This window comes from Kogia breviceps, chromosome 12 (genome assembly GCF_026419965.1).
Source record: "Kogia breviceps isolate mKogBre1 chromosome 12, mKogBre1 haplotype 1, whole genome shotgun sequence".
Classification (NCBI taxonomy): Eukaryota; Metazoa; Chordata; class Mammalia; order Artiodactyla; family Physeteridae; genus Kogia; species Kogia breviceps.
In genome coordinates this window covers 37,971,944-37,993,045 of record NC_081321.1, presented here as the reverse complement: position 1 = coordinate 37,993,045, position 21,102 = coordinate 37,971,944, and the positions used below count along the sequence as shown (strand labels likewise).

The 21,102-nt window shown below is 55.0% G+C and overlaps 2 protein-coding genes across 11 annotated transcripts in view; one reads left to right on the top strand and one right to left on the bottom strand.

Moving 5' to 3' along the window:
- PFKM (phosphofructokinase, muscle) overlaps nucleotides 1-21,102 on the bottom strand; it is a 478,771-nt gene that overhangs the window by 305,985 nt on the left and 151,684 nt on the right. The gene's annotated exons all lie outside the window — the stretch shown is intronic.
- The window catches only part of HDAC7 (histone deacetylase 7), a 35,775-nt gene continuing 24,653 nt past the window's right edge, over nucleotides 9,981-21,102 (top strand). Inside the window, exon 1 of one of the 10 annotated variants that reach the window (XM_059082744.2) lies at nucleotides 9,981-10,384. In XM_059082744.2, the coding sequence (XP_058938727.1) occupies nucleotides 10,366-10,384 (19 nt within the window). In that variant the 5' untranslated portion in view covers nucleotides 9,981-10,365. Of the gene's footprint in view, nucleotides 10,385-20,024; nucleotides 20,092-21,102 lie in introns of those variants that run through there. The other 9 variants (XM_059082740.2, XM_059082738.2, XM_067009169.1 and 6 more) reach the window with 9 other exon arrangements.

Below are 21,102 nucleotides of genomic sequence, written 5' to 3'. Positions count from 1 at the left end.
AGTCGTTTCTGTGCTTTGAGCTTGAGCCCACCCCTGTTTCAGTGTTTATTACCAATTTGTGTGAGGTGAGCTCTCTCTATAAAGATTTTAAAGCATTGTCCATTGCAATCGAGTGCATATCTCTCATTCGTGATGTTCTCCCCACTTTGGATTCTGACATGGCGCTTCCTCTTGCTTCATTTAAATCTCTGACTCCTCCCTGTCCGCTCTCACCGGTGATCTCTTGTCTTGATTTGTCTTTCCCTCCTCTTCTGAGCTCTGGAGAGCAACTGTCCACTCAACTTCCCCATGACCATCCCACCAGCACCTCAGTCCATGTGTCCACAGCTTGACTGTGTTTTTCCTCCAAGGTTGCTTCTCCCCCCATATTCCCTAACTCTGCTGCCCGAGGACCTTTGGGCAATGTTCAGCAGGAGAAAGAGGAGCTCAGAGGCTAGCATACCTGAAGAATTAATGAGATTCTATCAATCTTCAGCTTAAGAGGACCAGGTCTGGGAAGAGGAGGAGGCGGCCAGTCACTCTGTGATTCAGTCTCCTTGCTTGCCTGTATACTAGGACTGGTTCCAGGTCTAGAGACAGATGCTTGAGAGTCAAAGTGGGCAGCCTTCCTCCTAGAGCAAATTAACCCTTGGCATTGACCTCACTGGCCTCCTCCTCTACTTCTCGAGCCTCTTCCCCAGCAAGGGACTAGAAGGGCTGAAGAGGAGGTTAAGCTACTGTTGTCTAAACCTCTGCTGTTCGATACAGTAAGCCACCAGGCACAGGTGTTATCAAGCACCTGAAACACGGCTACAATGTACTACAAGTGTAAAATACACACTGGATTTCCAAGAGGTAGTATGAAAAAAGAATGTAAAATGTCTCATTAACAATTTTTTGTCTTGATTGCAGGCTGGAATGATGTTTTTACACATATTAGGTTAAATAAATATACTATTAAAATGAACATCACTGATGTATTTTTACTTTTATTTTTTAAGAAAATTTAAAGTTGCACACATGGTTCCCATTCTGTTTCTATTGGGCGGTGCACGTCTAGCCCCTCCTAGCAGGCAAAATGAGGGGCTCCAGGCTGAGTGGCTCCAATGAGGGCTCATGACAGATACAGATACAGACCCACTGGAGACGTGGGCCAGCCGAAGGTCGAATCAGATGTAACCAACCAGGCAGTGGCCAGTCTCCCCCAGGCAAGGCAAAGCAAAACAACATTTCCTGGACAACAACTTCCATCCTGGACTTCATGAGGCCCCCTTAGCTGGCTCTCGGCTCTACAGAGCTTGTTCCCGTGGACAAGTTAGTCCAGGAAAAATAGTCCCCCAGAGCTTTGGATCTCCCCACCTCAATAGTTCATGGGGAAGTTCTCCATCATTCCATCTCCATCATTCCCTGGGCCCCTCTCCAGAAGGCTGGAAGCGTCCTTCCTTTTGTCTAGAGCCCTCCCTCCCACCCACTAGGGCTTAGGCTCAGCCCACCTGTGGGCTGGGAGGGGATGAGAGAGGATGGTGGGCCTCTAGATACACCGGCTGGGCCACAGACATATTTTATGCTCCATTTCTAATGTCTGTCCTTCCTGTTGTCCCACTGATAGAAAAACAGAAAGGGAACAGGAGGTAGCTGGGTTGGCGGGCACAGTTCACCGGGCTGCCCTGCTCTGTCCCATCCTCCCTTGCCCGGACCCCAGCTGAGCCATAGGAGGGCACCAGGGACTGGGGCCACAGTCTGCATGGGTCTGCCCCCTCCTCTCCCCCAAGCCTAGAAGACTCCACCTCTCCCAGGTCCTGGCTGGGATCCGAAGGCCCCAGGCAAGTGGGGGAAGAGGAGCCACTCCTACTTTCCCAGCAGCTGCTGCTGCCTCTTCCTGTTTTGCTAAAACTTTGGCTCTGTACCCAAGGGGTTGGGGGAAGTCGCCAGCCGCTCCCGCCCCCCAAAGGTCAACCTCATCCCTCTGGTCCTCTTAGCTAGTTATTTATAGCCCCCCCAGGCCCTGACTGAGGAGGTAGATCTCTCCTCCGTCCAATGTCAGCAGCTGTGGCCATTGCCCCAGGGATGCAGCCAGATGTGCAGATCACTCCAGATGTGCAGTGCCAGGATTTGGAAGAGCAGGCGAGGCCCCTTCTTCAGTTAGTGTGGGCATTCCCTGCAGCCTGGTTCAGGGTCCCCTCCTCAACTCTGAGTCAACAACACCTGAGTATGAGGACAGGGTTGTGGTGGGGGCGGGGGGCTTGGTCAGGGAAGGTCCCACATATTTTCTCCACTCCCATAGCCCGGCTCCCAGAGGGGACAGCTAGGGCTCTAGACCTGTTTGGATTTCTTTGAGTAAATTAGGTCAGTACTCATTTTGAGATGGAATCTGTAGGGGAAAACTGCAGTTTAGAGGGACAGAAGGGACAGGACGCTATCTTCTATTACTAACGTCGGCATCGGGCTCCATCCCTGACAGCCCAGTGGACAGCAGGCTCCACACTGAGCACTTCACGTCCTGATCGGTCCTCACAACAACGCTAATACAGCAGGCACTTCATATCCCAGTTTGCAGATGAGGAAACCGAGAAATTCCAGCCCAAACAGCCTGACTCCGGAGTCTCAGTTTTAACCACAGTACAACACAGCTTCCTTCAGCCAGTCCTCTATGGGTTTTAAATGGTTCCTTGAAAGCTCTGTGCAGAGAAGACTGGGGCCCAGCTTCAGGCTCTGCCCAACGGGAGAGTGGCCATCTCTCTGCCTCCTGTCCCTTCCAACCTCTGACGCTCAGGCCAAGCTAGAGTGAGGGATGCGAGGATGGGGCAGAGACTACTACAATCGCCGCCGTTCCAGGCACAGAGGGGGCAGGTCAGAGCAGGACCACTGCCCTCGCGCACAAGGACCCGATGGCCCGTCGGGTCTCTTCCAGTGTGGTGCGTCCACAACTCTGTGAACCCAACAACTCTCGCAGCTTCAGTGGTGGGGTCCCTCCTCTGACAGTTTTCTCCATTCCAGGCTCTTTTCTTTGGCTGTATCCTGCTCTCCAGGAGATGAGGAATTCCCCAGGGATAGGGACTGCAGTTCCCTTTGCCTCTGTGCCCAAGAACCTGGCTTGGGCAGGGGAGATGTTCAATAAATAAGACATCATACTCAATGAAAATGAGTATAGTGGTGGTTGTATGTGGGTGGGTGCTTCAAGGTTGCAGCAAGGATGCTCCCACTCACGTCCCTGCGTAGCTACCCTCACCCCCTTTTACCCTCCCCTCAGCTCATAGCTCCTTTCCTACACTCAGGGGCTACTAGTCCAAATCCACCCTAAAAGACACTCCTGGGGAAGAGAGGTGAGTGTTCTTAGGCCAGGACCTCCTCAAGGTCCTTCCTGGAGATTCTAGGGCCAGAGGTAAGTGCCTCCAAAGAGGAACCATTAAGGTTGGTAACAGGTAAGATCCTGCCCTGCAGCCAATACAGCCACAGGGGCTACAGAGGGCCCTGCTGGGAGCACGTAGCAAGGCTGAACTCCCGCGCCCACCGGTGGGTGGACTGCAGCATCCCTACAGGGGCCACTGGAGCGAGTAATTGTGAGCTGGCTACAGAAAGGCATTTTGCAACTCAGACGAATTTCTTCTCGCTCACGATTAGGGTATGGCCCAGTGGCTGCCTCCCTGACCATAATCTCTGCTGGCACAGGCATCTCGGGGCTGGGCAGTGCAGGCTGGGGAAGGAGTGCTGACCTAGAAGCTGGGATGCCTGAGTTCCCTGCCTGCTCCCCGCCACGGATTAACCATCACATCTCCGGCAGGGAGACTGGGTCCTTGGTTTCCTCATCTATAAAGGGGTGGTTTGATTAGATCAGAACGTCCCAAAGCTAACCACACCTTAGAATTACCCGGGGATCTGCAGATTACTAGGTACCCTCTGCCACCCCTAAGAGTCTGATGCAGACTGTGAGAGAGCCCCGGCATCTGTTTTTCACAGGTTCTTCCATGTGACTTTGATATAGTGTCAGGTTTGGGGGATCCTACAGACTAGATAATCTTAGCAATCACTTGCAGCTCTTAGAAGCAAAGATTCTAGTAATGGAATGGCCATAACAAGAGGTTTTGGTGCTGTGGGGTTTTATCAGAGGGCAAGTGCTGAGTGGTTTATTTCATCATCACCGTCAATTACTATTTTTTTCCAGTTTTATTGAGATATAATTGACATACAGCATTGTATAAGGTGTACACCATGATGATTTGATTCACATACACCATAAAATGATTATCACAAGTTTAGTGAACATGCATCATCTCATATAGACCCAAAATTAAAGAAATAGAAAAAAAAGGATTTTTTCCTGTGATAACTCAGGATTTACTCTCTTAATAATTTTTCTAGATATAAAGCAGTATTAATTATATTTATCATGTTGCACATCATCATTATATCCCTGGTACTTACTTATCCTATTACTGGAAGTCTGTAACTTTCAACTACCTTCCTCCAATTCCCCCTCCCTCCAACCCTCCACCCCTCACACCCACCCCCTGCCTCTGGTGACCACAAATCTGATCTCTTTTTCTAGGAGCTTGTTTGTGTGTTTGTTTTGAAGTATAACTTACCCACAATACTATGTTAGTTCCTGTTACCCAACACGGTGTTTCGATATTTCAATTTTCAATAATCCAACCATCATCATCACTATTACTATTATTATTTTGCCGCTGGCATTATTGTGATGGAGGGACACGGCAGTGCCCCCATCTGCCTGTTTCTGCCACTAACAGGGCTCTGGCTTGGAGGGGCCCTTGCTTACCTCCAGGCTGGAGTGGAGCTGGGAGAGAGGGGAAGGGAGGAATGGGCCGTCCCTGTAGGTGGGGCCTCTTGGCCAGGGGATCTTTCTGTCTCTCTCTCCTGGGTGGAGTTTGGCTGGATGGGCTTTGGCACCCGCCTCTGGAGCTGGGAGAGGATCTTCGCATCCATGTTCCTCCCCCACTTTCAGTCTCAGTGGCCTCAGCCCTGGGGACTGCCCCCTTCTCCTCCTCCTGTCCCCATTTCCTCCCCAGCCTCCCTCAGTCCTCACCAACCTCATTCCTAAACCTCACTAATCTGCTTGCCACCCTCTGCTTCCTTGCCTCGCCCTTGCACATGCCATTCTCTCTACCTGGAATGTCACCCCCTCTCCCCACACCGATTCACATTTCTGGGCTCTTTGAAAACCCAGCCCAAACTCACCAACTTCATTTAGGCCGTGATCTGCTCAGGTCTTTCCTCTTTGTCATGTACTCATTTGCACTCGAAATAACACGATCAGAAAATTGCTTTAGACTCAGAAAAATAAGTAGAGATGGTCTAAACTAGCTCTCTCACTTGATAGATGAGAAACCAGCCTGAGGCTCAGAGAGGTCTTAACTTGGCCAAGATCACACAGTAGTGAGATTTTTTGAAATAGTTGGCTTCACAAGAGGCTTTCAAATATTTTATGTGTTTTATTCCCTCAATACAAAGTGATCAATATGAGGGCAGAGGCTGTGTTTTTGTTTTCATTTTTGCTTTTGTTTTTTATCTCCACTATGGTGTGTGTGGGGGGGGCAGGGGCAATTGTAATAGTTCTAAAACTCAAAGTGGTACAAACTTTTGCATATATTATTCATAGGATCTCAGACCAGCCCTGTGAGGTAGGTAACCAAGGCCTTGCTATTTTACAGAGCAGGAAACTGAGACTTAGAAACGTTTGACCCAGGAAGTTAATGGCAGAACTCAAGTTCCCTGCCTCCTAGTCCCAGCCAGGGCCCTGACACCCACGATGCCCTCCTGAGGTTCCTGGCTGGGACCTGGAGTAGCCAAGGGGGTGGCCTCTGCCATCTTCCTCATTCATTGTGCATTCTTCACTTTGGGGTTGAGGAGACCTTGCCTTTGGCTTCCTGCCCCTCCCCATCCTGTCCCACTGCTTTCTCCTTGTGTCCCCCCGTGGCATGGTTGGCACATAGACACTTACACGTATATACTCAGAACTGCAGGTGTCTAGGGCAACAGACCACAGGGGAAACCACATCACCTTTGTTGACACTGGAGGGAGGTAGGGGGACAGGGAAGGAACTTGCTTAGTTCTCTCCACCTGCCTCTGTCCCCACAATCATCTCACCTCCCAGCTCGGGCTATCTGAACTTGTAGCCATGCTCCAGCCTCTTCTAGATTTATCGATCCAATTCTGGCCCAGGAGGATGTATGGCCTCTTCTGTCAGATCCTAAAATCCTGGATGGGAGTCTGCCTAGCTGCACCCCAAAGCCATACCCCTCAATCCTAGCCAGAATACTTACATAGATCCTCTGATCCCTCCTGGGCAATGTAGCAGACAAAGGTGGGAACCAGGGATGAGAGGACGAGGCTGGGGTCAGTGAGGAAGGAAACCCGGCATCTAGAATGTCACTCCTAGATGACCGGGACCTCTAGGAACCAGGCTGCACTGGAGCGGGAGACCTGATTGCAGCTTCTGCACTGTTTTGACCTGCTACAAGAAACTGCACAGGCTCTGAATCAGGCATATTTGGGATTAAGTCACTTACTGGTTCTATGGCTTTGGGCAAATCATTTGGTCTTTCTGAGCTTTAGTTTGCTAACTAAAACAAAGGGGATAATAATGAGATATAAGTGAAAGGGCCTTGAACAGCACATGATACAAAAAAGATGCTCAGTAAATCCTAATTACCCTTCCTTCCTTCCTTCCTTCCTTCCTTCCATTTGTTATATCTGACCCCATGAAATCCTTTACCGAGTTGGGGATCTACCGCCCCTCTTTATATGGAAGTCCAAATCCTGTGCATTGGCATCTGATTCTAGGTTCAGAAACTGGAATGCAATGTCCAACCCACCCAAGGAAGTGCTGTCCCTCTGAGATCTCACCCAGGCCAGGGATGAACACCTTCTGATTGGCCTTGTGGAGAGTGTGGGGGACGTGCGGGTTACGGGAGGGATTGTGGCTTCAGCTACCACATCTAGAAAGCTGGGTCAGGAGTGGTCTCAGAGGCCTGAGGTTTAGACCAGAAGACTTTAGATGGAGCTTTGAACCCTGGCAGAAGGTGGGTACCCAATAACACTCATTGAATAAATGAGTGGCCTCATCACTTACTAGCTGTGTATCTTTGGTCAGGTTTCTCAACTGTTATGAGCCGTACTTTAATCACAAGCATAGCAAGGATGACTGTGAAGAACAAATGATCTAATGTTTGCCAGGGGGATGGTATAGGGCTGCTATATGGAAAATCGTCAGTAAAAGGTAGCTAAGTAAGGGGAGGAGAGAAGAAGGAGAAAGGGAATGTCAAGTAGACCCAGAGCCCCAAAGAAAGCAGAAGGCAGGTGCCCTCAGGCTTTTTGTACTGGCCAGAGACTCAAGGAAGATGCCAGGGAGCCAAGGCAGGTCCTATGGGACTAATCTCTTCTGCTAGGTGCTTAGTTGAGCAGTCTCTGAGAGGTCTGGACTCAAGAACCTTTAAAAAAAAAAAAAAAACAACTCCCCATGGTAACCAGGGTAGAGGAGAGAGAGGTAGCCTGCACTTTTCTGCCTCATGTCTCTTTCCTGGAGGCTCTCTAACACATCGCAGAAAGGGACGTGTGACTTAGAAACTGGCTTAAGACTTGTCTTCTGGGTGGGGATGGGGGGATGGTAAGTAAAGGGGCAAGAGAAGGAGGGGCACAGTCCAGCTTTCTGGTTGTAGGACTCACCTGCTGTCTTTCTCTCTGCCTAGACTTCGGGGGCAGGGAGTTCTGGTGTGTGTAGAAAGCCATGTGCTGGGTAATGTGTCGACAGGCAGAGGCAGGAGGAGATACCCTTTGTGCTCAAATCCCTTGGAACTCAGTGATTAGGTCAAAAAGAAAAAGAAAACTCACAAACAAATACATGAATGATGCACATGATAGAAATGAGCAAACAAGGGCCTGATTTTAGTCCAGAAATAACTACGGGAGTCCTGGGTGGTGGGGGGTGTGTGTGTCAGGAGGGGCCATTGTTAGGCTAAAGGAGAAAAAAAGCAGGGGAGAGGCTGGGAGTCTGAAGCAACCAAGCCATTTTTCTGGAGGCTGTGGGCAAGGAGAGGGATTCAATTAGGAAGGGGGTGGGGGTGGGAAAAACACACCTGAAGTGGAAGAACATGTGTCTTTCAGAGTCAGTATGGGGAGTCATTGGGGAAAAAAGGTATATTGGGGGTGTCCAGCTGTGGGATGGTCCTTGAAGGCCATGAACATCTGTTTCAATTCAACAAATAACTCAGAGGGAGACTGAATTCTGTGCAAGGCACTCAGCAAGACACTACAAGGAATGCACCCATGACTAAGGCCATAGCTGGGCTCGTGGGATGTCCACTCTTGAACATTCTTGGGGAGGAGGAGAGAGTTGAGACAAGGGAAAGATTGACAAGGTGCTGGAGTGGGGTCCTTCAGAGGGAAGGAAAGAATCTCTCTGGCTAAGGGAATCAGGGAAAGGCTCCTGGAGAAGGTGATATAGACATTGAGGATTGGACAGATTTCAACAGGAGGAGAAAGGGGTTGGGAGGGAATGTGCTGAGCCAGTAAGGGAATGGGAAAGCATGAGGACACAATGGGGAGCAGCCAGTAGCCCAGTATGGCTGAAATAATAATAGTAATAATAGCAACTAACATCAGTGAGCACTAAGTACCAGGAGGTACTGAGCAGAACAGCAGAAGGGACGGGAAGAGAGAGAGAGAGAGAGATGCGTGTAGTGTGCCGCCATGTTGTAGGAGACCTTGGACGCCAGGAAAGGGGTCTGTGAGGATAAGTGAACAAGTGCAGAGGGGTTGGATCTGCCTGCTGAGCGAGCGCTGGGACCAGGAAAAGGCCTGAAGTAGGAAGCAGGAGCAACAGGTGGTGAGGTTGGAGCCGGTCTGGAGGAAGCAAGGAGTCTATGGTCATATTGGACCTTGGCACGGCCAAGCCCTCCTAGGCCACTGGGACTCTTGCTTCTAATCTGACATGGTTCCACCTCTGGCTCAGCCTCAATTTCTTCTTCTTCTGTAGAATCTTGGGACTCTGGCTTCCTAGGACCGAGGGAGGCAGGATGGGGTCGGAGGGAAGCTGCACTCTGCCTTCTAGCAGTGAGGCCCCCAGCGCTGGAGAGCCCAGCGTTTCCGTTGCAGACCTCTCCCCTTCCCGGGAGCCGCTGTGTCTCTGACCCAGCAGATTGCCAAAGGCGACAGGGCTGATAGACCAGGCCGGGAAGCACAATGGCGAGGTCCTCAGCCCCTGACCCCTGACTCTGACCTTTCTGGTCCCGCTAAAAGGGAGGGGGGGGGGCAGGGAGGGCTGCTGCGTAAAGCCAGCCCGGAGCTGAGTTTATTAGCTGAGGGAGGGCTGGAGGCGGCTGCATTCCGACTCACAGACTGGAACATTTCTGTGATCCGCTGTAATGCACTGGGAGACACTGGGCACATTGCTGAAGTTTGACTCATAGGGACCGGGAGGGGGAAAGTAGGGGGGAGGGTGGTGGGGGGAGAGGAATGGGAGGAAGAGAGGAAGAGGAGAGGAGGGAAGGAAATCCCTTGAGAAATTTCTTTAAAAAAAGAAAACTTTCAAAATCCGCACCACCCCCACCCCCTTTTTCTTTTAATAGGAACAGGCTGGACCCTTCGATTCCCCTCAGCTGGCGAGGTCGGGGTGGGGGGAGGAGGTGGCAGAGGGGGAGGGCTGGGCAGTGATTCAAATCAGATCCTGGAACTTTCCTCAGGCAAGTCGTGCTTGGGGCGGGGGGCGGGGGTGTCTGTCTGGGACTCCTCGCCGGGACCGGGGGCTCCACGCGTGTCCCGCTGTCCCCCTGTGTAACCGTTGGCTGGTGGGCCGTACGTATGTGTGCTTGTGAGCGCGGGGGTCCTTCCCTGCAGAGTGTCTGTGAACGAGTCTGCCCCGGGTAAACATGGATGTGTGCTCGCGTACGTGGTGTCTGCGAGGGTGCGTGCGCTCAGGTATCTGAGTTTCCGGGAATTGTGCGCGGGTCGCTGCGCCGCGCGGCGGCCGGGACTGGGCGGCAGCGCGGCGTCCGCGGGCGGGTCGGGACCGCGTCCCACGTTCCGGGTTCGGCGCTGCCTCCCCGCGAGCCGGCCGCGCGGGGTGTCCGCCGCTCGCCAGCCCGGGCGCCGCGCCGTGTCTGCGAGGTGGTGTGTCCCCGGGCCGCGAGCGCCGGCCCCCTCCCTCCCCTCCCCCTTGGCCCGCTCTCAGACTCAGATAAAGCATTTCCTTCCATTGTCATCCTACCCGGCCGGCCGGGCTGCCAGGGCCCTCCCCCTCCCGGCCCCCTCCCTTCCTCTCGCCGTCTCACAGTCGCTCCGCAGCCTCCGGCGACCGGGGGGATGTGAGGCCGGCGCCCCAGCCCCCCGCCCCGCCATGAGCCCCCCGCTCTGAGGGCCCCGGCCCCTGGATGCACAGCCCCGGCGCTGGTGAGTACTGGGCTGCCGCCCCTCGCCCGCCCCGCCCTGCCCTGCGCGCGGCACCCAGCGCCGCCCGCCCGGGCTCGGGCTCCGGCTTGGGCTCCGGCTCGGGCTCCGGGCGGCCCCGCGGGCCCGGCCCGGCGCGCGCCACCCCCCCGACCGTGCCCGCCCCGCCCGTCTCCGCGGGGCTCTGGCAGGCTCCCGGCCCGGGCTGGTTCCGGGGCCGGAGGGTTCGGGCCTCCAGCGGGGCGCCCACATCCGCCAGCCGCGGGGCAGCGACAGGCCCGAGGGAGGGAGTTGGAGGCCCCGGGCCGCCGGTGCGCGGGCCCGGCGTCCCATCACCCCCGTTTGCGGGGAGAACGGACCGGGGGACCCGGGAGTGAGGGACTGCTGCCGCGGCCCCGTGAGGGGGCGGTGCTCCGGGGCGGAAGGTTGGGAAGCGTAGGGCAAAGGGCAGGACCCATTGAGTTGGGGCCGGGCTCTTAGTCCCGGACATCAGCGCCCCCATCCCGCGAATCCCGGCCGGACCGTACTCCGACCCCTCCGCTGGGAAGAGTGGTCCCTGGGAAGGAGGGTCTCTGACAGCGAGGTTTCTCTCAGCACCGCCCCCGCCCCCCACCTTTGCTCGCCCATTAGGGTGAAGAGACACCTGTGCCCGAGTGAGCTGCGACGGTGCTGGAGGGGCGCGGGAAGATGGTGACCGCAGGCTGTGTAGTGAGTGGTGGGGGACAGGATGTGCGCCCCCCCAAGCCTGCGGTCTGTTGGTCCTGGGGAGTAAGAGCAGGCGGCAAATCTGGCAGCTGGGCTGGGCCCTGACACCCAGAGTTTCTAGGCCTGTGGGCTGAGAGGGAGAGACCTCTGGGGCTTGCAGGCTGCCCAGCTCCCCCTACCCCCATTTCCTTGCCTCCCGATGCCCAGGCTACCCATTCGGATCTGACCTTGCCAGCCACTGGTGCTCCTCCCAAAGTCCAGGCCATTCCCCGTCCCTGCTGGCTGTCCTGCCTACCCCAGAGGCCTCCCCCTGCATCTGCACACTGGCTGTCTTGCTGCTGCCCATCCCTCTCCACACCCTCATTCAACATCTGCTCGAGGCCCAGCTCTGCCTGCCAGTTTCAGTGGCCCTGCTGGGGACTCAACATCTGGATTCATCAGCCTGTTCCCTGGACTTGCACCTGGATCCATGGGAACCTTCCTAAGACCCCTGCCCAGCCACTGGGCTGAAAGAAAAGAGAATGTGACTCAGTTTCCTACCTCCTAGGTGGCCCATTTCTCCCCCATAGGACCCCACAGGCCAGGTCCTCCAAGTGGTTTAGGCTGACACACTCCTCTCCTCATACCAGCTCTCTTGGAAGCTCCTTCTCCAGCCTCTGCTAGACATCTCTTAGCTCCTCATTGCTCAGCATCTCAACCTCCCTACTCTGCTCTCTGTTGCCTCTACCCACCTGAATGAATAAGTAAGTTTCCTCCTCTGTGGAGTCACTTCTGGGGAAAGTGAGGTACAAAGCAGTCTTGCTGTGTTTTTCCCAGTGAACCTGGACTGGAACCAGGTCCTGGACCTGCTGGGACTCCTCCACTGCCTTTAGTCCCCTGATGTTTCTCGTCCCTGGCTTGGCCAGGCTCAGAGGCAGGCTCAGAGCTGCTTCTTGGTATAACATCTGGAACGGCCCCGGGAAGTGTTCTCCCGAGGTCTCTGTGTTCCTTAGCTTGAGCCCAGGGGTGGGTGTCTCTCTGGCCACCAAGTCTTAAGCTGTGATCCTGAGGCTGAGAAGTTTGCATTCAGGTCTTGCACTGACTGTTCCAAGAATCTAAACTGGTCACTCTGCTTGGACGTTGAAGCTCAGTTTCCCCATCAGTAAAATGACCACAGAGGAGGAGATGGATCGGTGGGGGCTATTATGCCCACCACTTCCTTCAGGAATAGTGGACCCCAGCTTTCATCCTGGTCTGGGAATGAGAGTTGGAATTTTCTCTTTGTGCCTCCTCTCCTCAATTTGGATATGAAGCCCTTGGAAGTGAGAGACGCATGTGTGACGGGCCCAGGGAGTGGGGACCCTCCTGTAGCTGCAGGCGTCCTTGCCCATGGCCAAAGCCTGCGTAACCCCTGCCTTCTCTTGGTCTTCCTTTTCCTGACCTTTCATTTTGAGAGCTAGTAATTTTGAAGTTGTCAGGGGTTTGAAGAGAAGATGAGCTAATTCAAGGCCCAGGGTCACCCAGCCAGGGAATGGCAGGCTGAGCAGGGCTGGGACCAGACCTTCTAACTCTGCCCGTGCCCATTCTCCTGGCCTTTTCCTCCCCTGGCCTGGCTCAGGTCCTGCCCACGCCCCCGTCACTCCTCGGCCCTGACCTGTCCGGCGTTGAGACTGGGGCCTGTAGTGGGGTGTGGGGGATTGCTGGAAGCAGGGCCGGGGTAAGGCGTGGGAGCTGGCCTCTGTCCTCCCCAAGGCTCCGGGACTGTGCGTTTATGTGTTGGATTTATTCACTAGATGGGGCACTTCCTCTGGGGCAGGAAGCTTTGATTTCCTGTGGTGGGGATGCTGGTAGGATTAGGAGCGGGGGCCTTAGCTCTGGGCCATCCCTGATGTTGTTGTTTGGAACCAAAAGGGGCAGAGTTTCTGCATAAGGCTGCTTTCCCTAACCCAGGGGAGGCAGGAAGGAGAGCATTGGTGAGGAGGCCTAGGCTAAGGCCAGAGTAGGAGGCCAGAGAAGGAGGCCAAGAAGGCAGTGAGGTGGGGGGTAGGCAACACAGCAGGAAGCCTGGTCAGCAGGTGACCCTGCCGGGTATTGTGTTTCCTTGTGATATTTCCCCCTGTTTCTGTGGCAACCTTCCCTGGGGGACTCGGGCTTTGAGCTGCAGGAAAGTGCCCCCAGACAGCCCTTTCCTTAGAGGTCTGAGTATTAGGAGGAGGAGTCCCTCAATCTGGCCACCTCCTTTGCCATTTTGGCTCCCTAGGCCCAGGGCTTGGGAATCTAGGCAAGTGGTTTGAGTGAGCTCTGGGGGTTGGGGTGGGGGGCTGGGCTGGGTGGAGGCCCTTTTGCACCTCCTGGGGGGGACGGGGAAGAGAGGGCCTGCTGGACTTTGGGGAGGGCTCCGTGCCTCCCCTCATCCCATCTCTCCACTGTCCTCCAGCAGCTCTCCCCCTTCGAGGGGGAGCTGGACAGCATGCTGCCTGGGGCAAGGGGTGGGGGGTGGCGGAGGCGGGAGGGATGTTTTCATTAGCAGAGCATAGCTACTTTGGTCCTGGACCAGTTCCCAGAGGCAAAATAAATTCAGGATAGTGTCTGTTTAGTGTGGGTCAACATGTGATGGGTGTGTGTGCACACTGGGTATGTGGTGGTGGGCCTGCATGTGTGCCCCTGGCCTGTGTATGTAGAGGTGGTGATCCCGTGGCAGTTTGTGATCCACGTGGTGGCTCTTTGTTGGGTGTCTGGGGAGCATGCACACGTGTAGTACAGATGTGTGACGTCTGTAGAGTTGTGCACCTTTGCAGTTCATGGCTCTGCGTGGGGTATATGGACACGTTTTGGGGGGATGTATGCCTGGGCAGGAGTGGCTTCTTTAATAGAGGTCCAGGTATTTGCTGGAAAGCATTTTCATCCCTCCTCAAATGCCAGTTCCCGGAGCATTTGCTTTAGAGTCACCTGGGAATGTATAATGTATAAAGATCTTCAGGCCCCATTCCAGATAGACTCAGAATTTGCAAGGGTTGGGCCTGGGAATCTGGAGTTTGACATGCGCTTCAGTGAGCTGGTGCAAAGCTGTGTTTGAGGACCACCAATCTCTTCATATTTTCTTTTGAGGAAACTGAGACCCACAGAAGGTATGTGGTTTGTCCAAGGACACAGGGATATTAACAGGAAGAACCAGGACAAAATTCAAGCCTTTCAAGACCAGTCCAGGACCTACCCATGTGTCCTCTGCATGTGCATTTGTGTACATGTCCATACTCAGCGTGATGCCGTGGACCAGATGGGACTGGTGCGGATGCTTACTGGGCCTTGACCTTTTTCCCTGGGGTCCCGGGCTTCCTGACCTTGCTCTTCCTGTTACATCCTGCTTCCTCCTCCCTGGGGAAATCCTGTAACTGTTGCTCGTCAATCCTAAAAGTGAGGTTGGCAACCAGAAGGCCCCCTTTACTGAGCCAGGCATTCAGCTATTTAGTTACTCATTGGATGCTTACTGAGCCTTGCTGTGTGCCAGGTCCCAGGCACAGATACACAGTGAACACAGAGGCAGGGCATCTGACCTCAGGGAACTTACACTCTAGTGGAGGAGACAGTAAGACAAGTAAGCAAGTAAAGAAATGAGTATATACATCTAGTTACCCATTGCGATAAACCCTAAGAAGGAAATGAACCAGGTGCAGCAATAGAGAATAACAAGGTGGCACTTCCTTAGATAGGGTGGCCAGGGGAGGCCTGCTTGAGAAGTGACATCGATGCCTGCTCTCACCTCCCCAGACTAGAAGTGAGCCCTCAGAGCTTCTGAGCCATTCTTGGCAACCGCCTGGATCCAGGTGAGAGACCTGGGCCGAGTGCTGGCAGAGGATTGGAGCCCAATCGCCAGCCTTTTGCCTGGCGTGGAACAGCAGGGTCTCGGCTGCTCAAGCAGTCCCCAGAGGCTGGCAGAAGGGGAGAGGAGGAGGGGGAGCTGGATAGGGCTGGACCCAGCTGCTTAGGCTTTTGGGGGAACAGCCTCTTTCCCTTCGCGGGGCCGAGTCCAGGGCCCTGTCGACATGTCAGGTGTTGGGAAGGCGGCAGCCTCTCTCAAGTGCCAGCCCATTCCTGACCCTCCTGCCTCACCTTCCTCCCACCTCGTTCCCTTCCTCCCCATCTCCCCACCCTACAACTCCAGTGCCAAGTCCCTCCCCTCTTGGTCTAGCCTGGCTGCCTCTGTGGCCACTGGGATTTATTTACCTGGCTCAGGAATCACTGAGGAGGGGGGGGGGGGGTCAAGGCTTAGAGAGGAGCTGGGCCCTGGAAGACAGGACACACCAGAAAGAAGGGCTGGGGCAGGGGCCAGCGAGGACAGGGCAAAGGGAGGGCCGAGGCTGGCCGAGCAGGGGGCTGGGGCAGGAGAGAGGGAGCAGAGGAGATCTTTGGCTCCAGAGCTTCTCCTGGGCCCTTGGAATCTGCTCCTCAAACTGGGTGAGACTCTGAGCGGGGTCTTGGGAGGTGTTGGGTGGGGGCAGCGGATGACAGCTAGAAGGCAGTGCCTCCCTGGTCCCCCGGCAGCCCTACCCCTTCGCCCCTGTCTCAGGAGGTCTTCACATCAGCAAGCAGCCTTCAGACCCCCTCACCTCCAGGTTCTTCTCGTGGTAGGTTTTCCTTGGGGCTCCAGAGCTGCCGGCTGCAGGATGGTAGGGCCCTTTCCTCAGAGAGCTATCAGAGTATCAGAGGAGCCCTCACTTGAGAGAAGTGGCCCCGTCTGGCCTCCCACCCTCCAACCCGCTGCCTGGAGTCTTTCATCCCTGGGCCTCCTTTAGGCTGCTGGGTACAGTCACCCCCTGGACTCCTGTGTCTCCCAGGCCTTCTGCCCAGGATGGGGAGGGGACATCCCACAGTGGGGGCCCTGGGCTAAACTCACCATCTCCACCCCTTCACCAGCCACTTCCGTTTTCCCCCATGTTGCCTGCAGGGATTGGAAACCCTGGTGGGCATAGACCCTGGGCTTTCTGGGCGAGCCCGGTGCCCTGGAGGGAATGAGGGTGACCCCATCTCTATTCGGGAGTCCAGCTCAGCTCTCTTGCACCCCGAGGAGGCCAGCTCTGGCTCCTGCAGCGCCCGCACCCCCCCAGCCCTGGAAGTCCCATTCCTCCCTCCCCCACTGCCAGGATGACAGGGAGAAGCGGGTCAGGCGGGGAGGGAGCCACAGGTTCGGAAAGCGTCGGGGTGGGGGAATTCGGCGACGGGGCGACGGGGCCGTAACTGTCTTGTTTTGCTTGCCCCACAAACCTGCACGGGCATCCGCTGCGCCCTCCTGGGCGTTCAGGTTGTGGAACTGCTCTCAGAATGACGGGTTGGTAGCACGCGGTTGGGGCAGGGGGTGGGGGTGGGGTGAAGGGGGGAGCCCCAGGCCAGGGGGAGCTGGAGGGTTAAAAATAGCAGCAGCCGGGTTTCGGTTAGCAAATGTGGAGGCGGGGAGCTGGAGGCGGGGCAGGCGGCAGGCCGTGTTTGCCCGCAGCTCAGGGCTGTGTTTCCCCTGGGTCCCAGGAGTGAGTCACGGTGGAGCCGCTGATGAGGTGCTGGCACAGCACCCCACCCCCACCGGGCGAGGGGCTGGGCGCAGGCTTCAGCTCCAGGGTGCTAGAGGCTGTGCATCTCCCTTCCAGGCCTTCAGAGCCATCTTGAGAGTTGGGCCAAGGAGATTGTGTGATAAAGGGGAAGAAGCTTGCCATTCTCAGACCAAAGACCTGGGTTTGAATCCCAGCTGAATGGCTATGGGACCTCGTGCAAAGCTGCCAAGGGCTCTGAGACTTGATTTCCTAGTCTTTCACGTGGGGATTTGCTCATATGCGCGTATTAATGACACTCGGTGGATTCTAATGCACCCTACAGATGTGAATGATCACCCTCGACTCTCCTGTGCCCATTGCAAAGCTTGGCAGAAGGGCCTTCCGAGTGAGGACACAGAGGGAGGAATGTGACAGCGTCCCTGTTTCTCCTGCAAAGTGTAACTAAGTGTAACCTTGGGCACACGGCTCTCTGTGCCTCAGTTTCTCCATCTCTGTAATATGAAAATAATAATAGTTTCAAGTTCCTGGAGTTGTTATCAAGATTAAAGTAAGTAAGGTTAGCACCGTGTCTGGTATGAAGTCAGTGCACACAGAATATTATCACTGTTATTGATGTTATTGTTCATATTTTTGAAGGTCAGGGATAGGGAATGTTAAAGACATGAAGAACAGAAACTGGGCTCAGCCCCAGTTCACAGGAAAAACCAGGCCAAATTCACTGTTCCAGATTCCTCCACCCATAAGGGCCTGGAACAGCAGGAGTCTATAGCCAGAAGTCACAGGGTGGACCCCTTCTCTCTTTCACTCCCCCACCCCTGGCCTCTCCCAGTGAGGCAGGATGCGGGGGAACAAACCTGAGGGCCTCGCTGCCAGCTGGCACTGGGGAGGGTCTGGGGCCCTGCTGTGCGGTAAGTACCTTGCCAGCATCTGTTGGGGTGACCTTTATTTTAGCCCCCCTCCCTGGCAGCTTTTAAGAGGGGCATGAGGCAGAGGAGGGATGAGAAGGTCAGTGAGGTCAGCAGTCTGTATTCCCATCACAGTGGTCCTGGAAGAGGCAGGAGGCATTTCTTTCAGGAAATGATCATTATTCAGCCTACAGGCATCCATTAAGTCAGTCCTGACTTTGTGCCCAGGCCTGTGCTAGGCCCTCTGTATGATTTGGGAGAGGCAGAGGACGCTGATTTGTAGATAAAGCAGAACTCCAGAGGATATGGGCTCCAAGAATATAATACGTGGAATCAGTGAAAGCCCTACGTCCTAGTTCTCACGGGAACCAGAGGTCGCATCCTGACTTTGCCGCCCATTGGCAGTGCCATCTTGATATTGTGTGGGTGTACATATACATATCAGTTCTGTTTTATTATTACAGAGGTAGTTCCTGTGCATCATAGACAATCAGACAACCCAGAGGAGCAAAACTGAAATAAGAAACATCCCAATCCCAGCAGTGGGAGATCACTGCCACAGTACCTCAGTGTACACCTTCCCATCTCCCAACATGCCTTTATATATCGTGCTTCCTGCCAAAACAAGACCATACCACGTATGCCATTTTTTTCAGTCAGTGATCTCCACCTTCCAGTGCAGTAAATTTTCATCTTGTCAAATTCGCAGTTGGCTAGAAATTGTCCTTCACAGCTGGTTTGTCCAAATCTGTACCCAGGACTGTGCATCTGGCTTTTGAATTCCCTGAAAGCTGTGTAAGCACCCTGGCTGGATCTGTGGTCTGGAAAAACCCCAGCTGAGCGAGTCTCAAGGGCAGCCCTGGCCACAAAAGGGAATCATGTCACCTGGAGAATCTACCCGACAGAGTTCTACCATCTTCCAAAAATAACAGGCCAAATGAGTGGGATTCTGGGGCATAACTGGGATGGGGATTTGGTATTTACTGTCATGAATATTAATGTGGCATCGCTATGAGTGCCAGCATTCATAGCTTGTTGCTATTCACGGACTCATATCCGTGATGCCCCAGGCCGTGGAGCAGGCCAGGGTCTCGCTGTGGCCTCTGTCTCTCCCTGCCCCAGGTCCAAGGGTGCTGATGGCTGTTTGGTTATGTTCCTAGTCCCCAGGAGCCTGCCCTGAAGATGGGTGCCTCTGTCCTTGCCCATGGCCTGCCCAAGTGTGTGAGGCCTGGATGAGAGAGGGGGAGAGAGAGAGCGAGCTCGCGCGTGCATCCCCTCCCTGGGGGATTCGATTCACTCCCAAGTAGCCGCTCCGTGGGTGTCTTGCTCTGGTTATGCAACCTGCATTTTAGACAGGGCTTGACAGTTTCCAGAGTGCTTTCACACAGCATTGATCCTCCAGGGCACCTGGGGGTTTGCTTGTTTAGTTATACCCTGCTGGGGGCAGCTTACAGGAAATGATAAAATGGTAATATGTACATTTAAAAAGCAGGGAAAAATGTAAGATGAAAAAGGAAGTGAGGATGGGGTAAGATGAAAAAGGAAGTGAGGATAGGGTCGGGGAGTGCCTCCTGGACATGAAAAAGCACGTGAGGGACACGGGCAGAGATGATTCTGTTTTTATTTTTGTTGTTGTTTTCTGGATGGAGTACCAGCACCGTGAGAACATGTGAGTCACGCTCAGGCCTTCGGATGTTGGGACCGCACTATGTCCTGTGTGGCCCCTTGGTGGCCTTACCTCACCTCGGTGGGTGGGACTAGCTGTAAGCACTAGTGTAGTGATTATAGCTTAGGTTCTGGAGTCCCAGAAGCCCCACTTACCACCTGTGTGACCTCGGCAAGTTTCTTAACCTCTCTGAGCCTCAGTTTCCTTCCTTTGTAACGTGGGGGCGGTAGGAGTATCGACCCTCAGGGTGGTTGTGAGGACCAAATGAGATGGTACAAGTCAGACACTTAGCACGGTAACCAGCACCCATTAAGCATTCAGCACACGGTTGTTGCTCATACTAATATTACTAGTTACTGCTAATAATAAAATGATAACGATGCACATTAATATCAGAGCTTAAGCTTTTCCCCGGCAGTCTCAGGAGTGGGCTGAGTGGCCTCGTGGGCGGCGCAGGTGAGAGGAGCCGGGAAGGCACGTCTGGGAGAGGCAGAACGTGCAGCAGGCGGAAGTGGGGTACACAGGGAAGCAGGGTCTCCAGAAGCTGAGGGATCAGTGAGGGCGAGGGCATGAACAGGAGACCTCAGAGGGGAGAAAGGAGTGGCTCCGAGACAGCCCCGGGGCGGTGACCGTGCTTCCTGTTGGGGCAAGCACTGGCCCTTGAGAAAGACTGGCTGGGGCTGGCGGGAGGCGAAGGAGGAGCAGCTGGTCTAAGTGGGGCACCAGGGGGTGGGGGAAGGGGAGAGACAAAGGCAGAAGCTGATAGAAACTCAACTCTTCTCCCCGTGTTACAGATGGGGGCCCCATGTTGACTGCTCGGGCTGTTTTGCTTAGGATAGGAAAGATGGTGGTTAGACATCATGCTGAACTTCCTATTTCAGGGATTGGTGCTCCTGGAACAGGGGAGTGAGGGTAAGTGGGAACTGGGGTTTTTGAGGCCTTTCGGGACCTGGAAAACCCGAGGGCAGGCTGCTGGACCAGGGGCTGGGGCTGGGACTGGGGGAACCTGCCTGCTCAGGGACGCTGTACACCCTGAGCAAGTGGCTCTGCCCTCCCCTTCCCACCTTCACAGAGGGCAGCCGGGGAAGACTGAGTGGTGGTCTGGGAGGCCCCGGGAGCGGGAGCCGGCTGGGCTTGGAGGGACTTCTGTTTTTCTTTGCCAGAGGGCAGTGAGGCTCTCCAGAGAGCGCCAGTCCCAGGAACTGCCAGCCGCTCACAACTCAGAACGGCCCAGCTCCCCCCGGCCATCTGTGAGGAGAGGCCACAAAATGGAATGGACTTGGGGCAGGGACAAGGAGCCAGGGAGGACGCTTTCCCACCCCCAGGGAGCTCAAGCCGCCGCTGCCATGGTTACGTCTGCTTCCTGTTTGATTCATCTCAAACAGCAGAAAGGGGGGGTGCCAACTCCCAGCTCGGGCCACCGCTGCGTGGGGCTGTTTACAACTGCCCCATGTGGGATTCCCAGAAAGAGACTCCAAACCGGACATCCTGCGGCTGCAAAATACCCAGGTGTCAAGAGCTAAAAATAGCTGCCCCAGGGCCTCAGGCGCGGGGGAAAGGGGCATGCTGGCTGCGGAGGCGGGAGGGCCAGCCTTGCGGCCCTCACGTCCAGCCTCCTGCCTGGCGCACAGCTGCTGAGCCTGCAGAGCGGCGTCCCCCCTGCCTCAGCCTGACTGGAGGCCTTTGTCTGGGCAGGTCCACATCCCAGGCCGCTCACCTGGGAGCCGAGCCTCTGCCCGCCCCGCCCGCCCAGCGGAGCGTGCTTTGAGAAAGCCTCAGAGGGACTTGGGAGCATCTAAAAGAAGGGACAGGGCAGGGCACCCGACCACCTGGAAGCTGAAGCCAGTGCACCTCCAAGTCCCCATCCTGTCGGTCGCCGGCTCCTGTTCCCGCGTAATAGTACGAAATCATTTCTTAGAATCT